The sequence below is a fragment of the Mycetomoellerius zeteki genome, unplaced genomic scaffold (assembly GCF_001594055.1).
Source record: "Mycetomoellerius zeteki isolate Tzet28-1 unplaced genomic scaffold, Tzet1.0 scaffold93, whole genome shotgun sequence".
Lineage (NCBI taxonomy): Eukaryota > Metazoa > Arthropoda > Insecta > Hymenoptera > Formicidae > Mycetomoellerius > Mycetomoellerius zeteki.
Window position 1 is genome coordinate 89,837 of NW_017257968.1, and position 27,960 is coordinate 117,796.

General features: G+C 39.9%; 2 protein-coding genes across 2 annotated transcripts in view; one reads left to right on the forward strand and one right to left on the reverse strand.

Annotated features, from left to right (window-relative positions):
- NLG-5 (neuroligin 5) overlaps positions 1-16,725 on the reverse strand; it is a 34,752-nt gene extending 18,027 nt beyond the window's left edge. The window contains exons 1-4 of the mRNA XM_018460304.1: positions 16,408-16,725; positions 6,313-6,610; positions 2,818-2,970; positions 1,091-1,291 (exon numbers count right to left, since the gene is read on the reverse strand). Coding sequence (XP_018315806.1) covers positions 1,091-1,291; positions 2,818-2,970; positions 6,313-6,610; positions 16,408-16,632 — 877 coding nt within the window. The 5' untranslated portion in view covers positions 16,633-16,725. The remainder of the gene's footprint in view (positions 1-1,090; positions 1,292-2,817; positions 2,971-6,312; positions 6,611-16,407) is intronic.
- Positions 16,726-25,538: 8,813 nt separating this feature from the next.
- AP-1mu (adaptor protein complex 1, mu subunit) lies at positions 25,539-27,881 on the forward strand. Its single transcript, XM_018460305.1, is given in 3 exon segments — positions 25,539-25,667; positions 26,069-26,694; positions 26,697-27,881. Coding segments are annotated over 2 exon segments (1,233 nt in total). The 5' UTR covers positions 25,539-25,667; positions 26,069-26,078; the 3' UTR covers positions 27,314-27,881.
- The last annotated feature ends 79 nt before the right edge of the window (positions 27,882-27,960 follow it).

Below are 27,960 nucleotides of genomic sequence, written 5' to 3' on the forward strand. Positions count from 1 at the left end.
CGCTTTCTCCTCTTATCGAATAAAATGGAGTCCTGTAATTTGTCACCCCGAGCTTGGTGATGTTTTTTTGAGAGGACGGACCAACCCTTCGGTTGTCTCCTCCATGAGACCCTCGCCAACTAATCCCTGGACGATTAATCTACCGAAGGTTCTGCAAATAGCGTCTCCTCGTTTCTAACCTGCCGGTTATTTCGCCAGGCAAAGGGTTTTCGGCGAAATCACCGCCGATAGGTGAATTGATCGAACCTTCAATCGCTCAACCTCTCGTTCGAATTTCACGTATGTATTTTACGCTGAGCGAAACGATATCATTTTTCATTGTGTTTTCTTGTCATAAACAACAACGTTATTAATACGTTAGCGGCGTAAATGTTGGATCAAGTTACTCGACAAGCAAATATTTCCGCCGCTCTTAACACCCGGTGTTTATATCACGCTGATCGATTTATTTTATATCGCAATAGTTCATCGCTTGGAGCGACCGATGAACTGTTAATTCTGATGGCGCAATGACAGCATTAAGCTGTCAACGGGGATTTGATGGTGAAATGGAATAGCGATGATATATATCTTTGCAAAGTGTATGTATCGGTAGGTCAAAATTAAATGAAACGGAAGGCATACGATGCTCTTATTCAAATGTTTAGAAACTCTGGCTCTATAGAACCTCCGGCTCTTCAGCTGATAAAAAAAATCTGCGACCGCTTAAAATTTTGATAATCTTCTTTTAGGTGTGTACATCAGTTTCCCTTCGATTTCGAAAAAAGTTTTTTTTTTTAGAGAACGCACTATAAAACAGTAACAATTTTGATAGTGGCAATCAATCTTCGGTAAGATAATAGAATCTCTAGAACAGCCATTGATCTCCAATGGAATACTAGTCGAGAGGTGGCAACTGTGGTCTAGATACGCAAATCGTTTACAAACATAAGTTTCTTCCGTGTCTTCTCTCTCTAATTACTAGGAAGACGTTTAAATCGTAAGAACGTTCCGTTAAAACAGGATTCTGCGGAATTCAACGTTTCGTGCGCGGTGTTCAGACGGAGTTCGAAGGATTAATTGCTAATTGCGCTAGGGATTCCTCTCTTACCTTTACTGTAAGGAGCGAGCAATAGCAAATTCACCAGCGCCGCTCCGGTATCGTGGCCCATTAGAGTTATCCGTGTTGGATCGCCGCCGAAAGCGCCGATGTTTTCACGCACCCAACGGAGTCCCATCGTGATGTCCTTTAAAGCCAAATTCCCGCCGGAACCGCTCGTTCGGTCAGGGAACGGACGAGTCCTCAAGAATCCTGGAAGGACGCCAAATCGTTCGCAATTTAACCATTCCCGCGGATTACACGATATCCTTCTTTTATTGTACTTCTCTCTTTTTTTTACCTGTCGCCACGCAACATTTGCGATACGATAGCGTTCGTTCGATAAAATTTTTCCCGCAAATTTCGCCATGAAAACGACTTAAATTCATGATCAAATTATACCTAATTTGAGTTATTTTAAATCATTTTTATAGCTATTACTTACGCTATTACTTCTACTCAATTTGTCGTTAATTCAGCTGAAACAATGGAGTTAAACAATTAAATCCATTCTTTTAGACAAATTAACTCAAGAAATGTATTAATTTAATTCAAATTTAGTTTACTATTTACTAAGTACATACGTTAATCTAAATACTGTTTATTTTAAAAGTATGCAATTTGACAGAAATAAGTTGACGTGATGTAGTTTTTTTTAACGACATGTTTCATATTAAACCCGTTACACCATGACATAAGCTGCATAAGCATGGTATGAGGCCATTGGACCAATGAGACATAAAGACGCCAAATTCATTTACATAAGCTGTTCATTGCTCCAGCAGCCTTATGCTGTGCTTATGCAGCTTATGTCATCTTGTGTGTGATGGGCTTTAAAATAATATATTTTGAAACACTTGGAAGTTAAAAATAATTAAATGATATTTAACAAATTGTTTAAGAAATAATTAAATATTGTTTAACAAGTTGTTTAAGAAATTAGTTTAAATTTGATTTTTTAATCTTTAATAATGTGTTTTCAAATTAAGAAATGAAGATTTCTGATTATGACAAGTGGAGAATTTCATTTAAAAAATTCAATTGAAATATAGAAAGCGACAAGCGCGCGCGCGTGAAGATTCGATTTAATGTTTCATAACTGCGATAATTAAACGAAGCGTATAAATATTCGTTACGCTATTAAGTCATAAACCAAGGAAGTTTAACAAGTAAATAGATAGAATTGACATTTTCGGACTTTCGTATATTCGCAGCGCACTACGACAGAGATACATTTGTGGGTCTTCAAAGTGCCAATATTGACTTAAGAATGTAAATGGTTCTACGAAGCTATCTCTCTATTTCGGAGAGTATAGTAGTTAATGATACGAACTTACTTTCAGAATAGTGGGAGTCGTAATAAACGCTCTTTCCGTTCTACAGAAATATAGTGCAACTTTTTCCAATATTTGGTGCGCTTCTTTACTTAGATATTTATGTTTTCCAATATTACTAGTAAGATAATTACAATCAAAAATTGATTAATTATTTATCTAAACATTATTCAGTACAAAGATTCTTTCTATAAATTATAAAATATAGTAATAATTCTCAGAAGTGAAAAAAGTTCTAAATAAACAAATAAAAATATCACAAATTGCAAGATACAAATTAAGGTATCTTGATGCAAGATGGATGTTATTTGGAATTTCTTTGTCCGTGGAATGTTGCATCAGAAGGTTCGCTTAATGAAAATGCTTTCGGGGTTGCGGGACAGTTGATTAAAGGGTAGCACGTACCTAAGATGCCGAGACGATAGTTGAGGGTGATCACTATGACGTGGCCGGCGCTCGCCAAGACCGATCCATCGTACAAGTTACCCGATCCCCATTCGAAACTTTCGCCGTGTACGTACACCATCACCGCATACGGCGCCTCCAGTCCTCGAGATCCTGAAAGCAAGCAGGTAAATGAGTGTCCGCATCGCTCTTTCATTTTCTTTCACGAATAAACCTCTTATCCGTATAAACCTTCCATTGACAGATCCAGCTTTCCCATAATACTGTACGACATTATCGCTTACGTAGCATTATGCTTACCCGTTTTATCCCTCTTTTCCGTGAGCGAATCGCAAATGTAAAGCAGCGGATTGCGCCTAGCGAGCTTTCATCGTTTTAAGAGTGTCGTTCTTCTGCACGCGTCCGTAACTTCGTTTTGCGATATTGTTTACACTCTGGCTAAATTTACTTCCAAGTTTCCCTCGCGAATGTTCCGTTTCCCTATAAACGTAAAATGAAATTCCTACAGCCAATTAGTCGTTTTCGCCGTTTGCCACCTGCGCAATTAAGATGACTAATTGCATCGCATAATCCGCGCTAAGGATCTAAATTCTCTACGAGCTCGTCACGTCTTTACACGGTCTCGCGAAATCGTCAGAAACGAGCACATCCATGGTATCGCGATTCGTTGCACGTAGAACGACCATGGGAGAAAAATCGCGCAGCGCGGGTCAAAGCTGTTCATTTACCAAGAGAGACGGAGGGAAAGAACGACGGATGTGCTTCGCTTTGAACAACTTCGCGCGCCGATCGATCGTCGCTGCCACAAATTTATTTACGCAGCAAAGTTGCGGCGGCGACTTTTCACGCGCACAAATAAGCGTATCTCACGATCGCGATTTACGCGATAGAGGGATTTGTTCGGAACACATCTTCGCGCGGCTGTTGTAAACGCTACGATACGATTTGGAAAATCGTCCCGATAAAACGGATACCCCTTTTTTTAAACGCTCGTCTTTTACGACGAACGTAAAATTTTACGCCGAGAGCGTCGCGTAAGCCGGAACCGAAGGTAAATTAAAGCGAAAAGCTTGTTTTAATAAGGCTTTAGGATTACGCGACGCTTTTTATAGACCTGGGCACGTTCCGAGGTTTTCGTGTTTGTAAGTACTTTGGGTTTAGCGAACCTTCTCTCTCTTTCCTTCCCTTTCTGCCACCCGCTTTCCCCTACGGATCTTCCATGTACACGTCTCCATCAGCTGGGTTTCGAGATTAAAAGTTTCCATTTAATTGATAATCGTCTCAGCAACTAATAAACCAGGAATACGCATTTATCCATCCATCGCGTCGCAACTAATTAATGTCTGTCTATTACACGATTTATACTAGGTACATCAGATTACCTGTCTGGGGAGACATCATCCTAAACTATCACGGGAGGTGGCTTTCGCGCGCTGCCAAGTTACGTGAGCTCGCAATCATCGTAGTTAGTAATTCAATCGCACCGCGATCTTACTTCGATTATCCGTTAACTCGTAAAACTAGCCCAATTAGTATCGATCAATCTGGCAGTACTGCTCGACGCAGCGTTGCGAAGCACTGTCTTTGTCGATTACGGATGCGATCGTATATTAAGCAGCCGTTTAAATCGACCGTTAATTGAGCTCTAATCGTCACGAAATCCGTAATTGAAATCTGAACCTGAAATCACCTAAAAGCGTCATATAAGAGAAATAGTACGCGCAACTCTCGGTTAGATTGTTCACGAAAATTGGAGTTCTTTACAAAGCGAAGATTCTGGGATTTGATTGATTTACAGTCGCTTTCGCCGTAACGAAAACTCGATTGAGAGTCTTTTTTGATCGTCTTTTTTTTACAGCTTCTTACTCTCCTCTGCGCCTTGCTATCCGTACCTCGTGTTATTCGCGTAGCTCGCGCAATTTTCAATCCTTCTTCCTTTTCCCTTTGTAGCCCGACCGAGGTTACGGCGCAGACCGGCCGCTTTACGTTGCAAATTCGCCTCTATCTTTCATCGCGCGCCGAGTAACGTGCGACGTAACGCATGCGGCTGCTCCCAGGTTGATACTACCCGGCATAAAGGTATACTAATTACTTTAGGACTAATTACTTTAGGAAGCAACTTGTGCCATGTAATACTATACGGACGCATAAATTGTCGGCTCCGATAGATAATATAGTTGAGAATTTCAGGAGCCGAATTATGGCCGCGGCCTCAAAACTTTATAATGTCCCAATGTAACATGTTATTTTCCGCCACATAAATTTTTTTTAATCGTATAAAATTAACCTCGGTCGATTGCATCTCCTGGACGTTCCTGTCGATACATAATTTTAAGCGTGAAATCAATTTGAGTCTTTTTTTTTTGCGCCCCTTCATACTCACAACGAATGAACGCGTTGAACCATTAAACGTTATTAATTTTTTATAACAGAACATTTTAAGAATTTATAACGGATATATACGTGCGTATCCCCTTGAAATAAAGATCGATCGAGAATTGATAATCGAGTTGCAACGCTCGTAAACTATGCTGCTTGAATAAATAATAATAAGATGTGAAAAATACATTATTTATTCAGGTAGCAAGAGTTGAACTTTCATTAACTCAATGTGGAGTAGCTTTACTACCTTCCCGAAGAGTAAAGACGTTCATTAAAACTTATTATCCCTTTTATTCTGTCAGAACTGAGAAACTTTACGTTACTGCCGAGGTACTTTAAGCGACAATAGAAACGAAATTTTGCATAACCCCTCTTAGAATGTTATTTATCGTACGACCTTGCCCTTCTTTCGTAAAAAAGAAACTTTCTTCAAAAGACACCACGTCATAATTTAATTCTTAATGAACGGAAGTATTACGAGAAAGTGGATCACACAATGTGCAATGAAGAGTCACAATAATAATGTCTAAAATAATTTCAATAACGCTTCTTTAACTTGTCCGGTTTGTTTGACGGTTAGAGCCACAGTACACAGAAAGATTTAAGCAGAAAGACATAAGCAATAAGTAAATCAGTCAATCATAGTCGAGAAGATAAAGCCATAACATAAACAATAGCAAATTCAACATTGATTTCTTCACTACTTACTGCTTAAATTTTTCTATATGCTTTTAAGGGGATGCTGGAGTGACCAAATTATCACATTACAGTCGTATAAAAATCTTTGAATTGACTGAACGGAATAAAAAATCCTTTTATAGGATTAAAGTAGCAAAATTAAGAAGTGGTGCAATGGACCTTGTACTAAAATCGAAATAAGTTAAAAAATTATTTAACATTCTTTCGATTTTAATATAAAATCCACTGCACCACCTTCTAACTTAATTTTGCGTCTACTTTAATCCTGTTGTGTAAAAAGATTTTTTATTCCGTTCAGTCAATTCGAAGATTTTTATACGACTGTAGTGTGATAATTTGGTCAGTACAGCATCCCCTTAATGGCTTTTAATATGATTTAATACTATTAAATAGATCCGACAAATACATTCTTACCACTTCCGGGTATGTACAGATTGAGGAACAGACAGTCCTCGCTCTGGTTGGCCAGGAAGACGACCATCTTTTTGAGCTGCTGATACCTGCCTTGCGGCATCTGTAAGAGCGCGGCAGTGTTATTGGTGAGGTCCGGATAATTCTGCGGGCACACCGCGCCGAATGTATCCGCCAGCTTGACACCGTTCCAAGGTATTGGCGAGATCGGAGGGCGAAACCTTAAATCTCCTATGGGAGGTGCAGCGTAAGGTATCCCGCGAAACACTTCCACAGGATCTAAGTGCCGGCTGTTCAATTCCTGCAACAAGAATGATACGAATAGATTTAATATCCGCGCAGCGAACTTTCTATCGATTTCATCGCTACCTATTCTAAAACTGTGACCGATATCTATCTCCGAGTTTTGTCGAGATACAACAATGTCTGTATGTATCAGTTTTATCCCCGGGTTTTATCAGGGTCGCGGTTTTATCGATTCTATTCGGCGTCTTCTGGAATATCTCTGAAATTGATAAACATGAACTCTTCTTTCTCTTGTTCTTCGACCGTCCGTTCGCGCAAGTAGCTTCTAAAATACGCTCGGATGCTTCTCCGCAGAGATACATCGCTCTCTCTGTTCGGGGCACATGGATCTCTCCGGGAGAGAAAAACGGAAACAGACAGCCGGAAAGCTAGAAAAGCTCCTCCCTCTCCCCCCCCTCTCTCTCTCTCTTTCTTTCTCTCTCTTTCCACCCTTCCACTCTTGCACCCAATATCCATTTCATCCCCTACGCGCGTCGGAAGCGCGAGTGATTCGAAAGATACCCGGCTCGCGTGAGAAGAAGATATGATCCAGCCTCCCTTAAACGAACTGATGATTAAAAACACTGCGCGAAAAGGCAAGCCTTGATTCTCACTTTTGATGAAAACGTCGCAATGCATGAAACTGAAAAAAAAAAAGAAAAATAAACGAGATGTGACTCGAATTATAAAAGAAAGTCTTTGGTTATCAGACGATAAATATTAATTAAATTATAAGATTGAATAATAATAATTGCTTCTTTTTTAAACGCGATATTTATTTTAAAAATACTCGCGGAAATGAATGGATCTTATAAAGTTCTATTTCTCATGACGTAACCGAGTGGGAAAAATTACTGTTCGGTCGCATCATGGAAACAATTATATTGGAAGAACCGATAGATCTCGTTTGCCGCGGCTCGACTTTAATTGCATCACCGAGCGCAATTGGGAAAGGTCTGCCCGTCGAAATGGTCGTTCTACGATTCGCGCTGGAAATTACAAAGTTCCCTTAACGTATCGGCGTGGCGTTTTCGTCGCAGGATCGATGAAAAAAATGTGATGTAAAAAGTACGAGAGAGAAACTAGAGAAAAAAAAAAGAAAAAGATGAAAAGAGACCGGAAGACAAAAGAAAGAGAGAGGCAAAAATGAGAGTTATTCGATTCGACATTTCCAATTGCATTAAAAATTAAATGTGCGTCATACGACTGCCGATAACAATCGGCGCTTATCGAGGCTCCCATAAAATCCCGGGCGATGATGGCAATGACATAGGATGAAATATTAATTTCGCTTCATGAGTTTGCGAATTTTATTCTGGCTGACGATCTCGTAATTGACTCTCATCCGGCAGTTAAAATATTAAAAAAGAAGAAGATATATCGACACGTTATACGACTAGAAAAACAAAATTTAAAAAATAACAAATAAATTCGAATAAGCGAGAGAGGGAGGGAGAGAGAAAGAGAGAAAGTTTTGAAATTTCGTATGTACGTGCACGTTCGTCCCGGTTCATGGCGCAGCTTGTTATTTTACGATCACGGCATTCATTTTCGTATTCCCCGGGCGAGCTATCACGTAGTTGGAAATAAATTCCCATTATGGGAGGGACGGTGCGAGGGAGGGGGCTTAGTGCGAAATCGCAAGAAAATGGAAACACACGAGCGCGTGTGTTCGACGAAAGGGACGCTGTTCGTGAAAGGATTCGCGTGCGAGAACGGCGTTACAAGTACAAGCAGTTTCTCTTCGACCCTACTGCTTTCATCGTACGTCGTTCTTTATGAAATCAGTTCCGTGGTGGGTGAGAGATTTTAACAGAGAGAGAGAGAGAGAGAGAGAGAGAGAGAAGAGCGAAATTTACTAAAATCTCTCCTACACTTTGGCATTTTCGACGTGACTGAGTATATACAGTTGCGTGCAAAAGTTTCCGGCCAGTGACATTTTGTACTTCAATTTATAAAAAAAAAAGCTTGATAAAATTGTAATCATTGTCAGGTGTTAGTACAAGATTTCGTTACTCACATCTTATTACTAACACCCCCCCCAATAATGATTAAAATTTTATCAGGTTTTTTTTTATAAATTAGAATATAAAATGTCATTGGCCGGAAATTTTTGCACGCTACTATATATATGCGTCAGTTGCGGTCCTCTCTCTATACATATCCATATTACGTATACATCTGATGACGCACGAATGCACCAGTGCAGCTGCTTGTGAATTAAAAGTCCGGACATGAGATAAATAGGTCGAGGCGAGCAAATCCGAGATATTAATCCCCGATTCAAGCGGAGGTACGTTTACTCCGTCAACGAATCACCATTAAATCACCTCGCCGAAATTTGCGCGGCCACGCTTTGATGCAATACGATCACCCGCGTGTCGTGATTGATGCAGTTTGACACGGCGTGTGTCGAATTTAATAAAATTTAAATATTAAATTGGAGTCCGATTTAAACACGCATCGATTTCGAGCCTTTGCATTTTACGATATTCCATTCCCGAAAATAATTACACACGCTGACCTTTGAAACAAGTTGCAGTTTGTTATTTCAATGACATTAGCGTCCATTAATTGCGCCAATTTGGGATAATGAATGTCACACAACTGCACAAAAGCTATCCTAACATTTTAGAAAATTAGACAATTAACGTTTATTGTGAAACTTTGTTGTTGTAAACTTCAGTAAACAAAAATTCCATCTCGTTACTGCGTGTATTAAAAATTTTCGCTTAATACTCGCCGTGATAAAAGATTAATCATTAATTTGTTCCGACAATTATATATAAGAGACCAAGATCGATGCACACCATGCTTCTACTGCCTATTGTTAGATTCCCGCCCGTTTCAATCGAGCGCTTTTCAGTTCGAGTAATAGTCGCGCAATAATCTTATCTGCACGATGGGATGAAACTTATGGCCGGATTATTGCCTCTGTCTGCTCCTTTCGGGCGAAATGCGGGAAGCAGAAGGGAGGGAGGGTGGCAGAAATGCGGAACGGTTCGTGGGCGGACTGCGTAACGGTGCCCGGTGAATTATTATAATCTCTCGGCGAATAGAACGAATTTTATTTCGAAATCAGTCGCCCGCAGACGTGATCGTAATTCTCATTATTTGCGGAATGTGAAAAAACGTCTTTTTTTCATACCAAACTGCAAAGTTGGGGATTTACTCGACGACCGGAAACTATAGATTCGCCAGAAGTAATAGACTTTAGGAGACATTAGCATTTCGACGTTTTTTTGACGTCTTTCCTTTTTTCGCAAAAATTCGCTTCGAACTACTCGAAAAATTCGCCATTAAAATTAAAATATATTATACAGTATGTATGTTCTTAGAATTGTCACAAATTTTTTATTCTAAAATTCCATTGAGAGAACAATTTAATATAGCAATGTAAATCACTATTAATGTTGCTGATACCGTTTCCTGTTAATTGTTAAGTTGATAGTATTCCAAAATTGAATAAGTATGACATATACATATTAAATTTCTAAAACCAAGAAATTTAAATTTTTCAGAAAATTTTTCAAAATTTTCTGACTTTTCCTTGATTTTTCTTACCATTTTCAGTTTCTCTGACATTTTCCTGGTTTTCAGTTTTGTGGCAAACCTGGTTCTTGATTTCAACGAGACGACAACTGATGTCATTATCCCTCGTGTTCTCTCTAAAATACCTTCCTCCCTTTTAAGAGTTTAACAAGAACAATGAGCCAGGAGTTTGTGGATATCTCCAGGACAAGCGAAGAGTTTGGAGGGCAAAGGTAAAATCGTCCATTTTCTTTTTTTGCCTCCTTCAATGGGACGAAGAAAAGCGAGTGTCGGAATAACGAGACGAGAAGCTATCCTGAAACCTCTCTTCTGGATACAAAGTGAAATTGATGGCCCACATTTACCGGCGCATGTGTAGACGGAAACACATAGGAGACAAGCGGAGGATGTTACCAGACAGTGAAGCGCTGTCGATCCCATCTGCGATGCATCCCAAACGAAATAGCCCTAGTGAAAAAATTTATCAGATGTATACGATATTCGATGTAATGCGTATGGAGTACGTCGAGGTAAGTCGATACTAAATGGACGTGCAACGGAATACGCGAACGCAACGGGAAACGCCTGTTTATCTGAAGATAGCATAATTTCGCGAGGCTTTGCAGATTTATCTTTTCGATTGTATGTATATTTGGCCTACAATTGTAGTACTCGCGCTTGACAATTTGCATACATTTATTCGTTCCGCGACAATTGTTACCCTAAAGAGATTGTTTACATTTCTCTCGTGCGCGATATTCATTAGGTCCCGCGCATGGAAATGATAACAAGCGAAATAAATTTGGTTACGTCATAAATTACGGATGCAACAGTGAGCGAAGGACAGGCGTAACATCGCTAAAGCGAAGCGAATTAATACCGTGTTTCTGCATATTTGCACGTATACGTTTAATTGTGATAACGGATAGGAGTTTCGCATTAATTAGTGGCGGAAATTATGCTTCGAATTTTATATGGTTAAGATAATATCGCGGTAAAATGTGGTCTCCATTTATAAAAAAAAAATGCGATGTATTTTCTCAATTGGGACGTACCCGATGCTTTAGCGGTTTCAACCGAGTCGAGCAGAGGCTGAATGGAGTTGCGAGTTGCGTTGGAAAAATAATTATACAATCCTTATCGAGCTGAATACCGGACTGTAGATGCGGCAACAATTATGCAGTTTGTTGTTGTAAAAATTCTAGAAAGATGATTTAAACGGGACGATAAATTACGTAAATTTAGAGGTATAATAAATTATGTGCGCGACAAAGGAAGTCGAGCGGAAAAATGGCGAAGATACGGAGGATTTACGTCAGCCTGCACACACGGTCCAATAACGGTCGTATGGAAGCTTTTGCTGGTGGCGGTGCGTTTCAATGAGTTATAGAGCACATAAATGTAAAAGAAATTTATTAAGCTTCAAAGTCGCGAAACGGCTGTTTCGCAACAAATCTCCCCGTGAATGCAGCTGGAAATAGACAAGAAGATTGGTCGCGTCCGGAAATGTAAAGACGAATAAAGACGCGGCCGCAAACGACGGTCAAGTTGCATTTAGTCAAGCGGATTGCCGATTAGAAAGGAGAGATTTATTATAAGAGAAGGCTGAAAAAAAAAGAGAGCAACTTTTTTTCTCGGATATTTATAAAGGACAGCGTGACAATAAAAAAATATATATGGATCGGCACTTCTCGGCCGGGAAAATATTTCCAAGATTGAAATTCCGGCGAGAGAAATGATGAAGAAAAATTTCCGAGTACAAAGGCAAATTGACGAACGCAGTAAGAGCATACATTAATGCATTTGCAATGCCAATCGGGCCGTCGACGGACGCGTACGGACGACGGGCGCAATGTGAAAAAAAATTCCGCGATGGGATACCAGCGCGCAGATGTAGTTTCGCGGGGAATTATTATGCGTCGTGAGGGAAAATTTGTAAAGCGCTTCAAACGTATGCGACTCAGTTTCGGAATACGGGATAGCTTGTAAACCGGGCGCGATAATTGTATTAAAAAACGCGCACCTATAAACAATTTTTTTCGCGCGCGCGTCTCTCTCTTCTGTGGACAAAATGCAGATACGATTAACGCCATTTTTATCTCTGAAATTTGCTTATAAATAAAGTGGGAAATTATATTTCCGCTTTCTGTCGGTGAATTTGGACGTGTTTAACACTCGGATTATGCTCAGCCGGATGGCTTATACGCGATTGCCGAAGGAAGATCGGCGTAGCTTCGATAAGGACAATGTCCGAATTAAATTGACCCAGATTCTACTATGAACTCAGTATACGTACAAAATTCAATATTCAGCGTGATATGCTTCATAAGGAGAATTAATATATACTCCAAACGTCGATATATCCTTATCAATGAGAGATTTTGACGCCAATTACTGATATCAAATCATTTATACAAATAATACATACACTTGAGTTGAATATAAGGAAACGCAATTTTGTGATATGATTTTGAAGGAGAATTAAAGTTACTATCACTTGAGGGTTGGAATAGGAAAATCTTCAATGAGAATATACAAAGATATGTATCATTTAGATTTTATCATACATAAATTAATAAAGACAGTACCATTTGGGTTTTACTTTTTAATTTGGTACAATAGGTTTTTTTCCGACGAACGCGTACTCTTAGTGCCTTTTTCAACATTTTTTGTTTAAAAGGTAATTTTGTACTATTAACAAATATTGCAAACGTCGATATATCCCCATCAATATCTACATCCCATGTACGATAAACTGTATCTCGAACACGACGTAGTCTCGCAAACGCATAACGATAATCGATCGTTCAAGATTCGCATCGCTCAAGATTCAACGGTTGTACGTGCCTGAGGGCGGCAATATGCAAAATAATTCTGCTTATATATCACAGCGGAGGAGCAAGGGACGTGGTCGCTGTAGTCGGTGCGCGTTTGACAGAGCAATGTTTTCCTCCGGCAAAACGTATGGCGCTCGATCGTGCGAAATGGACCGGTGAACGGCGAACGCGAGCGAGCGTGAACGCGGGCGCGAGCGGAGCGAACAAAAAACGACAACCGTGAGTTGTGCGGCACGTTACGACGTAATGTAAAGGCCACGAGGCGTCCTGAGCGAAAAAGTTTTCTCGTTATCCATCCATCCGCCCGGGGACTGCCGGGCGAAAAAAGGCCGGTAAATTGCGGATCCACAATTCCCGCCAAAGCGACGGGGTGTCCCCCGTCTGATCCGCGCGGATGTTTCAATCGCGTGAGACGGCGGTGGCATTACGAATACGCGCGCGTACAAATAATCCGTATTCCACGTTCTCTTTTACAACGAGGATCCCGGCGGAGACTTGCCGGGATATACAAGCAAAATGAGGCGCTGAAGGGGATGAATCGGCAGTGGTGGTTCATGTAATACCCACGCGTAAGATCCGCTTTTAGACGTAACTACGTATTTAAAGTGGATCCTTCTACGAATCTCGCGAGCTCGCTTTACTCGAACGCTGCGTACGCTTCAATTATTTCGCCCTTTGCTCGTAGCAGTTAATAAGCCAACATTGTTCCCCGAAGTATCGAAGTTCCAACGACGCTGCAATATCCTGTATAATTTGTATACGCGCGTCTTACACAGACTTGATAAGAGCGCAGAGATGAAATTCCGGGATTGCGCGGGGCAACTGGATTTAACGTTGCTTGTGATCCTTTTTCAACGGGGCGCGGCAATTTTGAGGGAGAGCGATTCGTAATTTAACGAGCGCAATAATCAAACGTCAGAAAGTTAAATAACACGCGGGGATGAAAGCTCTACCTTCACGTCGCGGACCGGATGCGTTATTATCGGAATCGGTGATGCGCCGCGCGGATTGATACCGGAGCGTCAAATTGGCCGATTTCCCCGCAATTCCCCACGGTCTGCGGCCGCGAATTTATTTTCGCCGAATGTGAAGCCACCGGCGATGGAGGCGGCGGGGATGTGGTTGGCGATATCCCGCCTGCGGATACTTTAACGCGAAACGCGAAATTTGCCGGATCGTATTGTGAACGAGCGGCGCCGGACGGCACGAGGTTGAATCATCGGACGTCCATCGATCCGCCTCTTGTCGATATGAATATCTATTAGACGTAATTGATGTCTACCATCCGGCGTAGCGAATGCCGCGGTAAATGTCAAATCGGCCTCGCCCACTCTGACTGATCGGTGTTGTGAAAACGCTTCGGCCCCGATAGACGAGCTGCCAGCAAATTGTCTGTTGGAAAAATTTCGCTGTCGTGTGGGACATCGAGATATCGAACCGCTTTTAGTTTCCCTTCCGGCAGCGGCGCACAGCTATGCGAAATGTATTGGAAATAGGACGGAGGATAAAAGACAGAGATTTTTCTACTGTACGCATTTCGTATTTAATTATTTTAATTCCACTTGCGGAATTTCGAGTCGCGTGATAAAAGCTTGTATTCATTACGAATTCCTTTGCTGTGTACGGTTTGACGAGAGCAATTACGTCTTGCTGATTCCTTTGAGGAAACGTGTGCTTGACTGATCGCGAGAGAAAATGTATATATATATATATATATATACACGCCGTTTGTATTATTTTTTGTTTAGTTCTTATTAATTATGTTATATCTTTTATTTAAATATTGTTTTCTTAGCCCTTCTCAACATTTTTATTATTAATTTATATTAATTGAATCATGTTACACGATGTATATTTTAAATGTACATATATGTGTTTAACTGCGAAGATACGATGAAAAAGTTAATGAGCGCGACACGCGTATTTTTAGTTAATTGGAGCGATAAAAAAAGCCGTGAGAAGGATATAAGAGCTATCGGTTGGTAAAGATACTTAGCAGGCAAAAGGAAGTTTTAATGTCGGGTCGACAGCAGGATTTAGGTGCGGTAATAAGTTGAAGGGATGGTAAGAGAGAAGAAACTGACGCCAGGAAAGGAAAGCCGGGAGAAGGTCTGCAAAGTTTGTGAGAGTGATAGGAGGACAGTAACGCATTTAATGAAAGAGTACGTTGGTGGGCAACGAGAAGAGAGAAAAAAGGGAAGAGGTGTTGGGCACTGAGGACGAGTTAGATTGGACGGAACAAGTGATGAGAAAAAGAAGTAGAAAAACGGGAGAAAGTAAAGCGCGAAGAAAAGGAGGATACGCGGCGATGCGGTCAAATTTAAGAGATGTAGGGAGACAGTAGTGTGGAAGTAATTGAAATCGCAAGATTAATGCGCCGGGGACCCAACGTTTCTCGGGATGTTAATGAGAGAACATTAGATATAGTTCTTATCTTCGTTTTTGCCGAACGCGCTCGACGCGCGAAGATTAAAAATCTCGCGGAAACATCGTTCGTACACGTTAAACTCTCCGTAATGTCGCATGCTAAAAGCATTATTCAGGTATTATTAACGTTACCATTATACATCACGTTATAACATCAGTGAGAATAGATAGCGTATTGTTAAAATGAAAATAGATATTAATTACGTAACGTAGAACTCAATATAGAACACTCGGGCGCGCTATTGTAGCCATAATTATTATTTCGATATTAGTTAACAAGACATTTAACTGGAATAGTTTATACAGCTCTTGACCAAAATTGATTCACATTTCGCACGTGAACTACAGCAGGAGATTAATTCATGTCCAAGATATTATCTCATCCTGTACACATAATATCCAAATATTCATGTCATCGCATATCCACTATCATAACCACCGGCCGTTACCTGTATAAACAGGAAGAATAGACCTGCGCGAGAGATTCTGCAATCGATTACCGGTGAATACCGTTTCATTTTATAGATAGTAGCTTCTATTTTACGTCGAGCAATTTAGCGCAAGGAAATGTTATTTTTTACAAAACGTACTTTCATCTCTTTAAAAAACTCTGATATTAGAATTATAAAAAAATGAAACGCGTTGTCACGAATAATTGGTACTCTCGAGCGAGCTATCCCGTTCAAACGACGATGGACAGAAAAATCCCGCTTCCGCAGGGTCAATCCAGCAATAAATCTCGCTTTTCGTTGTGTACATCGCGGAAACAGCGACGTAATACTGCCGGGAACTAGCCGATCCGCGAATCACAATCCGCCATTTACATCGAATCGAACTCGATGTCCGAGCAGGCTTCACTGGGTTCGTTCCACCTGCCTGTAGGATATCCAAATCCTGCTGGGGACGTGGTACGTCGTTCGATACCCCACACCCTGTCATTTCTCCTCCTCCGCTTCCTCCACCTTCTTCTACACATCCCCTCCCGGTCCCGGTCCTAGCAAGAAGAATCGATACATACCTGAAGTATCCCACGTATTTGTCCGCTCTTCGTCTCGACGATGCGCGAGGCGTAGCGGGTCGCGGCCTGCGAGGAAGCCGCACGACTGCGGCCGGCCAAGATTAGCAGGACGATCAGGGGCAGCAGTGCGAGTCCTACGCGCAGAGAGGAACGGATCGGCCTGATCAGGCACCACGTCGTGACCAGCGGCCGGCTCCGGGCCGCCGGCTGGCATGGCAGCGGCATGACAGCATTTGCTGGCGGCCACCTGCAGCGATGCCACCAGCATAACCGTACGGCGACCTTGGTCGTCGATGGACAGCCGAACCGGTCAGGCCAGCTGGGTCTACCTCGTGAATCTCGACAGCGGCGGCACTTCGACGGTTTCCGGGAGATCTCTTTAACTTGTCCGCGATGAACGATGCAACCTCCCGCAAACCACTCCTACGTATTCCCTCATTATGGCTCGGCAGTCACTTTCCTTCCACGCGTTTTATTTCGCTCTTAATTCCCTTCTCACAAACGGCTCCAAGACCGGTATTCTTCGACCGAAGTCCAAGTTAAATTGCTCTCAAAACATCTTGAATAAGAAAGTTGGGAGACCGGCCTCCGCGCCGCCGCCAACGTAGAGAACGGACGGCTTTGGACGTTGAAAGGCTCTCCGGTCTGTAAGCAAGCAAGCGAAAATACGATGTAATGGAACGCCCGCAAGATTTAGTATTTTATTTTCTGATAACTGCAGTTTATGCACTAAAAAGTCTCGGTATATATACACAATTACTTATATTATTACTTTAACTACCATTTTGAGTAAGCGTAAAGTTATAACAGCATCAGAAGTGAGCAATTCGTGATAATTCGCGCTCTTTAATTTCCTCAAAAATTGCTTCTCTATTTATATTCTCTAAAACTTTCACAATGAATTCCCATTAGTATTGCTCGAGTTGTTATTAATATATGTAATTTGAAAATATAAAATTCCAACAATTACCAATTTTAATAGACTTTATATGTACAAAATATCACGGCACTTGGAAAAAAGTATTGTGCCGTTAATTTATCGCAATTGCAGCGACACATTTCTCGTTATTTCTAGCAGAATTCTATGCTCTACAATCATTTTTAAACAGAATTTCAATTGTTACTTTTTTAATTTTGATTTTTTTAATATAACAAATGTGGAACACTTTTATTTTTACACGTAAATGTTGATAAGTAAATGTTGAACTATGAAAAGCGCTACTGGAACTGTCATTTTTTTTTGTATTAATAAAATATCGTGCTAACTTCACATAATCCACTTTTGAGTATCCGTGAAGTTAGTACGACATTCTATTAATATGAAAGAAATAATAACAGTTCCAGTATCACTCTCTTTTTATTTTCATAGTTCTACAGTTCCTTATAAAAATAAAAAAGTGTCGTTACTTATTTTACTTGTTTTTACTTATTTTTTACAGATCTCAATTTATCTATTAAAATTCACAATCAAAAAATTAATTATACCTTAAAAGTCTAACATTACTGGCGAGGAGTTAAGATCGGAATCTCATTATCGCAAAACTCAAGAATATCTTTCGCGATAAAGCCATTATTCGTAAAAATAGTCTATTGTCCGTGCCCGTAATTACAATAAGCCTATCAATGCGAATGAATCGCACTAACACCAATGGGGACTTGCCATTCATCATTTTTTAAAAATCGTTGATCCATTCGATACCGCTGTCCGGTTTTGCGGTGAATTTGCTCGGTCGGATGTGACACACTGATGAACGGACACGATTCGATCGATTGGTAGTTCCTAAATTTATGGAATTCGCCGGTCCAGTCGCGCGCGAATCTGCGGCGCACAGTACGATTAATGCGTTTAACCGAATCAATCACTTTATTAATTAATCCTACCATACGATCGGCGGAACGTTTCGCGATCGGTATTAAATAAATGGATTCCACTATATTGTCAAAATCGTGACCACAATCAAATCTAGGTTTGTCCTTAAACCTCAGATTAACTCGCATTCATCCATTATTAAATGGATATTACCATAATTGGCAAATTCTGTGAACCTTCATTTCAATCCGTTTGAATCTTTTGTTAGAGACACAGAAATATTAGTATTGTAATTACTTAAGATAGAAAATGAGTAAACACACGAAAGAAATTTTCAATAACTGCCAATTGCAATTCATATAAGGCAAATTTTCTGCAATAAAAAAAAGTCTAATTTGTCACAATTATATCGGTTTCACAAATGGCCTTCCCCTAAATCTCGATCGACGCAAAGTCTTTGTCCGCGAATGCATAAGAACGCCTTCAAAAACATCACAGCCGAGTAAGCCGAATGCCGCGAGCAGCTACATTATCTTAAGTCTCGAAAATGTGAAAATGAGTAAATGCCACGACAGTGGTACACCAACGAGGTGGCCAATACAAGAGGAGCGAGGACAACTGAGTGGAAGAGTTGTAAAAGGGTGAAGGAGACAGTGAGGCACTGATTGCACTGAGAAACTTATCTCCCCGCAGGACATCTTACTGATCAACCCTCCTCCTTTTGGTTTCAATCCCTCGTATTTCTGAGCTCTCCCCCAACCTTTTCGCCACTTTTCCCGGCTCCATGTTTCCACTTAGGGTTAACGGCGGCGCCGCTGGACTGCAAACTTTCGCTCGCTCTCTAACAATATCAGCGCGAATGGCTGATTTAAATTTTTAATCGTGACTACATCGTTCCCGATGGCGGGGTGATTGGTACCGTCCGTTCGAATCTACCTCTCTTGGACGGGAATTTTCTTTCCATTCGCAGAATTCGTTATGGATTCAGAGCTGACAGAAAACAAATTAATTAGAAAACGAATATGGTTGAATTCGCCAAATCAATTTCTTTAGCTTGTTTTCTTTCTTCAACTAGACTACAAATGTGAAAATATGGACTTTATTCCAAGATTCGCTGTGCTCCTTTATCATATTTCATTAACATATCCAGTTAAAATGTAGTCTTACGAGCAAGAAGAGAAATCATTGTGTTTTATTCATCTCATAGGATTTCATCATAATGTTTTAATGAATTTCCGTTTTAACTTCTCCTAAAGCGCACGTAAATTATTGCTTGTATTATTAAACTTTTAAGTAAATCCATTTACTCGACGCGAATGCATTTCCGTGTCGCCGTACATTACAACTCCGTACGTTATTACGTAATATGATTTATTTAATGTAAATGGATGGCAACAATTCAAACGAGAAATATACGGCTAGGTGTCTTTTGGCAGTTGCGTCATATCGCATTCTGCGATGGTGTACATTGATAACGCGTTTTCTCGAGACGAAAAATTGGCGACGATAATAGATACGGTGGCCCCGCCGGGGAATCTAAGTACTTACGATAAATTACAACTTTGATATTCAGAACTTTCCAAGTCGCGGAGAAATACGAGATAAAGTTCCTTGTTCCGGTTTATTTTTCGCAAATCGATGCGCCGCGCGCGGGTCTCCGCTTCATTATGATACCGCAATTTACGTCGCTTTTTTTTCTCTTTCATGTTCCAACTATCGCGCTCGCGGACGAACATTCATTTTATTCTTTCGTAAGAATTATCATCGCGAAACCGTAAGAGTGGCGCTTGCGAGGAGCGACGCGAGTCAAAGGGAAGAGAGTTCGATCGCTATCAAACTCACGTGCGTTTGCTTAATCCATTATGCATCTTGCCTAACCGATTTAACTGCGGAGCGATATCGATCCTAATGAAACCTCAGCGTAAGAGCGATGATCGATAATCGCGATTAGATCGGCCGAACGTGGGTCAATTCGGTTATCGCGCGAGCAACGCGCGAGACTTTCAGTCGTTCTGGAATGGAACACCGAAGACTAATTTAATTCAAGCCTCAATTATCGGTCGTACCGATCCCCCAGGCGGCACTAACTTTCGCCCCTCGATGTGGCGCCGTTCCCAGAGGAGACGCCCTAGGAATAGGCGTGTAATATAACTGCACGAGTCTCTAGCCTTGTACTATATCGCTTTATCTTCGTGTATGACATTTCATCGTCAGAATCGAACGGGAAAAGAAATCGATATTGCAACGAAGCTGCAATTTTCGCGTCTAACCATGTTATTTCCAAACCAGATCTAGCTATTTTATATCGAATATTATTTATCATTTATTATACTGAAAAGAAATTTACTAAATCTTATAATAATATTTTTTCAATAGTGTGTGTGTGTGTGTGTGTGTGTTTTTAACTAAACACATTTAATTACAATAAATGAATAATTACTCAATAAAAAAGGATAGTGGAATAAAATATAAATGATCCTTGTAATAAAAAAATTAATATATGTTTGCATTTAATAAATATTTAGTTGGTACTATTTAAACAAATATTTATCAAAATTTAGTATATTTTTTCAATGTATGTGTTCGTTTAATCGCAAATATATATTAAAAAATATATATTAATCAATTAAATTGCTTAAATATAGTGTTATTATCTTCAAAATTATCACGTAATATTCCGCGTATTATAAAATATTATGAAACATTTGCGAAATAGATTGATCTTAGAATAAGCGTGGACAACAAAAGTTTTAACTATCTTTTTTTTATTATTGAAGTAAGTCGAGTTATATTATGAAGTACTCCGTTATTGCGTCAACTCTCGACGTATTATTACAGGTCTGGCGTTAAATTAAAGTCGACAACGTTTACTATTCTAAGGACCTTAAAGGCAATTCCATTTTTCGAGATTCCTGTCAAGTTTTCCACTCTTTAACAGCACCGGTAATTTGCACGAGCTCGGGGACTTCCTAAATTTCTCAAAGTAGTCTCTTTTGAAACGTTCCGCGGGATGGTGCAGGAGGACGTCCCCAAGACGCCGTCATTGTCTGTACCTCGACTCAGCAGAGGCATTTGAGAGCGACGAGCGAAAAAGAGAGAAGAAAAGGGTTGAAGTACAAAAGTCGACGGCGCGGCGGAGGAAAGGAAATGCATTCGCTCGCGGAAGAAAGAGAGTTCCCTGCCGTCTCTCCACCTGCCGATGATTTGACTTTATAATCGAGTCAGCCTCGTTCAATTACAATGGAATCTCTCGTGGAATTTGCCGCAAACAGTACGCGATTCAGTGCGGCCCGATCGTGCTCCCTGGTAAATATTCGCCCGGTCGGCACTCCGCGCCGGATGCATAAGCCGTGCGCGACGAATGATTTTCAAGCTCATGATTAATTCACGGATGGCAAGCGCTGTTAGTTTCGCAAAAGGAGGAAATGTTGCTTAACCGGTCGGTATCGTAAACAAAAAATACATTCGCCGCATACTCGAGTAATATCCCCGCAATATTATTATTATGTTGTGTAAGTAACATCAATATCGCATTAACGCTAGAATTTGATGTAATATTACATCGATGCGCGCTTATTCGAGATCACTCGTTGTTGACGCATTCCATTATTCCCAAACAAACACGCATAGAAATCACGCGGATTTCATATTCCTATGTAATAATATTCACGATGTTGTAGTGTGCGGTCAGAGAAAGAGAGAGAGAAAGAGTATGAAACATTTATCAGGGTACAGCGCTTGGTGGCGAGGTGAAATTCAATGGAAAATAGGAAATCGGGATTCGACGAGAGAGGACACTTGTTCCGGGCCAAGCCTGTTTTCCTAAATACTAGGAAATGTTTATCGAGTAAACACATCTGAATGCATACGATCGGTGCAGCCGTATCTGTTCAATATTTTATGCTAAAACAACCGGGGAACTTGATCACACGCACGGACGCGTAGGTCGCCACCGCTCATCTACTCGTTAATGTATTCATTAGAGAGGATGTCCTGTATCTCATCGTCCACGAACGTTTAATCCAGAAATATTGCCGTGTTTTTTTTGTTACGACATAAATTATGATGCGCATCTCAATCGCCGCAATTAAAATACATTCATGGTGAAAAAAATTGCCTAGGAATAATTTTATCTACAAAAGAAATTTAAATTTAATAAAGCGATGTTATTACTAATGAAATTGTAACATAACAGATAATGTCTGTACCTTGTTGATAAATGTAGTGTTAGCAGTCACGTTTTTTGTCTTCGTTTCGTGTTCAATTCGCGTTCATTGTCCACGGCACGGCATGAATGATTAAAGAGCTTCAACCGAAAGCCCCGACTTCCAAAAAATGCGGACGTAATTTGCGTACGATTGATGTGGCTAAAGCGTTAAAAAGCCGCTCGGTGGGCGCAATGGCCCTTTCGATTATTCGAGAATCAGGCTACAAAGCGGCGGAGGGGGTTCCTCGCTGGTATCGCGCCTCTGCAACGAGCGAAAATAAGCGCGATCGAAACACGTAATGGGGGTACGTCATGCTGACCGCAGATAACATGGTTGGACTGACCGCCTGTGAATAGTTGAACGAATATCGCCGAATAGCGGTGATTTTCGGACGGCCGGAAGTGCGCCTTTTGATGCCCGTTATAAACGTTAAATCGATTAGACGAGGTCAAGCTTTTACGCGCCGGGCGCAAATCGCGTTTCGAGCACGCGGCACGCGAAACAGTGCCACGAATCACGACCGATCAGAAATTCCATTTAATCTAGCCGGTCGCGCGAGGATAACGCTTCTCGTTCATTTCTTCCACGTGATTCACCTTCGCAGGATGTAATACCGCGCTACGTTACATTATAAATAATAGAGGGAAAATGCAAGATAGTAGGAGAGTACAGGTACCAAATATTTCGTGAAATTGCAGTGGCTTACATTCTAGTCGATGAGCTTTTATGTAGCGCAACGCGATGCTACGTGTCACACGTGTCGAAGCATTTCGGTAAAGCGCACAAGGGCATTTTATTTCTGCAGAATCTGCAAGCCGACAATCACTATCGACATGTATTTGCAGAGTCAGTTTAATGTAGCCGATATTTCGTCCCGTCTATCGGCATATGTAACAACGCTAGAAAATCGATGGTACTGCATTAGTAATTCAAGACCTTGCATCGCGAAAATTTTAATCCGCGAAATGCAACTGATTTTGCGTTATTATGTTACGATGTTTAATTCACTCGCATTCGCGAGAGTTCATCTTATCTAATTCAAGAAAGAAAGAGAGGGAGAGAGAGAAAATATCATTTATTATACGCTTTGAGACAAGTCTTCTCAGCGCAAAGCATCTTATTTCAAACATAACAAAAAAAGTACGAAAAAGAGATGTAATAAAAAGGAAAAAAACAAAAAAAATTAAGAGAGATTTTTTTATTTGATTATAGTTTAGTTGATATCAAAAACTGTTCGTTATTTTTATATATTAGTTTGTTACTACTTACATTCTATAAACGATTTATATAATAAACGTGATCGATGAAAAGCTCATCCCAAGCAGAAGAATGCGCGATTCTTGTTTGTGTCGAATTTGCCTTGCAACAGTCTCGCCTTTATTTTCTGTTTTCAAACTTTGAACGGGATATCCTATAACAGTGTGTTATCGCTCCTTTCCTTCGCGGAGTAGCCAACGCTGAAATCTTCCGCCGAGATTAAATGACTTCCAGTTGTATAGAATCTTAATGTCGGAAGGCGCTACTTTGCTGAAGATACTGCGCGCTTTCTGCGAAACGGCTTCAAGCAGGATTTAATGTTTCGTGAAACACGGAGTACAGATTAAAATGCCTTAGACTGGATTTATCTTCGTTGCTGTATTAAGCGCGATTTTAGAAATATTTGTATCCGCCCGAATGAGTTCGGATTAACGAACAAAGAACGTAGTGTAGTTTTATCGGTATTCTCTCCTTTCTCAGATTTCCTTAAATCCCTTTTCCTTCCAAGAATTACATATAGACGAATTAAAAAGAGGTGAGATATAAAAGTATATTATTCCACGTAAAATATTCTAAAGACAGTGGGATACTTTGATATATACAGTGAGAGTAAAAAATATCCGAACAAGGAAATTTGTTACAAAAAAAGTCTTGTAGAAAATCAACATTAATTAGCAATTTTATACAATGAATACATTCTGTTCTAACATAAACAAACGAGCTTCGCATATGTTCCTCATTTTAAAAGCTAAATTTCTCGTACATGCGATTTCACTGTACGAATACTTTATGAGCATCCACATATGGATGGATTGCTTTTTGAGCAAACAATACAATTTTTAATTTTCGCTTATTTTTCAGATGATTTTCTATAATTAATACACATCTTTTTGATATATATAATTTTAAGAAACATAGAGTCTATTTTATTCTTTATGAATAAGTTGTTAATTATCCAGCAAGAAATGATCGTCAATTAAACGTCGAATCGATCAAATTGGTGTTCGAATCATCATAACGATATCGATTCGACATCAATTCGATGACTCATTTCTCAATAAAATTTACTTTTTAAAAAAATAAAGTTTTTTTAAAAAATATTTTCTTTGTGTGTACGAATACTTTTTGCACTCACTGTATGTGTATATAGATATAAATATATGTGTGTGTATGTGCACTCACATGATTATATATTGCTCATTTGTTACACAATGACATAACTAAGAAATTTTTATTTTTTACTTGAAAAGAACGTTTTTTTATTCCTCTACAATTAATTATTACACCAATTGCATTTTAAGATTAATATATTCCAAAATTTTAATCAAATTTAAAATATTCAAACTCATTTTCTGGAAAATTTTGTTTTCTAAATTGTGTCGTGCATAATTTATTATATAATTATACATCTATAATATAAATATACATAAATTTATTATATACATATATTATATACATAAACATTAAAGTCTTTCTCATGTTTGCTACAAGATAAATCTGACTCTTAAATGATATTATGTTTATAGTCTGATCGCATGTAACGTTTTCATTTAACTTTCCATTATTATTCTACTCGCTCTTTTAGCTTAGAGATCCGAATCTTCTATTATTATTTCATATACTCATTATACATTAATACATAATCACAACATGCTACTATAAAAGTCTTGACGGTCTTAAATGGATTTATCATATCTTAATAACGAAGTATCGGCATAAGCATCTCTATTTTACGACGTTCGAACGGCACGTAGCATCGCGGTCGATATGCTGCGTGAAGTTAGCTGCCGACGCATGCGCGCGACAAGCGCCTCGGACCTCGAGCAACTTCGCGACGGTCCACAGTGGCAGTCCGGAAGCGTAAGGTGTTGGATACGTTTTTTGTCGCAATTTTCTCGTGTCAATTCCGTGAAAAGTTATATATCTAAATGTAAACAGTACGCAAGGAGTACTTAAGGAATTCGTTCGCAGCGTCGTACATCAAGGTATATATCGATATACTCCAGAACTTTAAAAAATTATCTCGAATATATATATATCGGAAAACCGATGCACAGCCGGACGTGAAATTCACTTGTATTATTTATTATCGCTTCGTTTTCCACAATGTTTTCTTCGACAAAATGCGAATCGTTATTTTCTGCAAACGATATTGCAAATCTCGTCTCGAAATACTCGCCTTGCGATCATAACCTCAACGCTCGAGAGATGTCGGCTACATTCGATAGTTTCGATGATTATGATTTAATCCAATTTCTCTGTCATCAGTCTTACGATTGTATTTTTAATAATTCTATATAGATATGTCAAACGTCATATGTAATCGTTTGTATTTTTTTAAGAAGATATGGATAATAAAGTTAACCTTTCTTTTCTTTACTTGCAGCTCAGACAAGATGTCAACGTCAGCAATATACATTTTGGACGTGAAGGGCAAGGTGTTGATCTCACGAAACTACCGCGGCGACATCGAGAACGGTGTCATAGAGAAATTCATGTCGCTGGTGATGGAACGTGAAGAGGAAGGCAATCTTACGCCTATCATTCAGACTCCGGAATGTACATATGCTTATATAAAATATAACAATCTGTATATTGTGTCCACTACCAAGAAAAATGCAAACATATCCCTAATATTTGTATTCCTGCACAAAGTGGTGCATGTCATGCAGGAGTACTTTAAAGAATTGGAAGAGGAGAGTATAAGGGACAACTTTGTTGTTATTTATGAGCTTCTAGATGAGCTACTAGACTTTGGCTATCCTCAAACTACCGACAGTAAGATTCTACAGGAGTATATAACTCAAGAGGGTCACAAACTGGAGATTCAACCTAGGATTCCTATGGCTGTGACCAACGCTGTCTCGTGGCGATCAGAGGGTATCAAGTATCGCAAGAACGAAGTCTTTTTGGATGTAATAGAATCGGTAAATCTTTTGGCGAACGCCAATGGAAATGTCTTGAGCTCAGAGATCGTCGGTGCCATAAAGATGAGAGTTTACTTATCAGGAATGAGTTCGAGTCGACGGGTCGTGGTAAATCCAAATCTGTGGAATTGGAGGATGTCAAGTTCCATCAGTGTGTTAGACTTTCCCGGTTCGAGAACGATCGGACGATCTCATTCATTCCGCCGGATGGCGAGTTCGAACTCATGTCATACAGATTAAATACGCATGTAAAACCGCTAATATGGATCGAATCTGTGATCGAGCGGCACGCTCACAGTCGAGTGGAATATATGATAAAAGCGAGATCACAATTCAAGCGCCGATCCACGGCGAACAATGTAGAGATCGTGATTCCGGTGCCGAACGACGCCGACTCGCCCAAATTCAAAACCACGATCGGCAGTGTCAAATACTCGCCGGAGCAGAGCGCCATTACTTGGATCATCAAGTCATTCCCCGGTGGCAAAGAGTACCTGATGAGGGCGCACTTCGGGCTACCGTCGGTAGTCGGCGAAGATGTCGAAGGCAAACCGCCCATACAGGTAAAATTCGAGATACCATACTTCACTACATCAGGTATTCAGGTGCGATACTTGAAGATCATCGAGAAGAGTGGCTACCAAGCTTTGCCATGGGTGCGTTACATCACGCAGAACGGAGATTACCAGCTGCGAACGAATTAGCTACTCGACAACGGAGCCGACGAATATCTCAGGATCTCGGGCATCTACGTCATGCCCGATTACGACGACTAGAAACGCATAGTAGTCTTTCGGGATTGAAATCAACAATCGTCTATCCATTTTGAATACGAAATAATGGCCAGTGAAAAAATGCGTGGAACGCGATGTAAAAATGAATCGGATGATTTTCGAACACTAATTCTGCATTTTAAAACAAAAATTCACATTCCGTACGATCCAGTGTTTCAGTAATATTTTTCTAAAACGAGTTAACGTATCGAAATTAGAGACCATTTTATATTCGAGATTCACTTGTATCTAAAGAGTACTTAATTCAAAAGAGATTCCAATCAGTGTCGCGATCTTCACGTGTTTCGATTTATTTTTTTAAACATGATGACGATAGTGACAGCGTCTGATAAAATACAATCTTGCAATAGGAATTTGTAAATATATCGGCAATTTATTTTATATTTTTCTGCGACAAGGAGAACTTACGAACGAGCAGAAGTTCGGTATTAACTTGAATTAAATAGTATTATAAGGATAAAGATTTACTATATATATATATAGCAACATCATGTTTAATAATAAATGCAATATTACTGCTGTATATCGTTACGACATTAATGTAAGATAGTATGGAG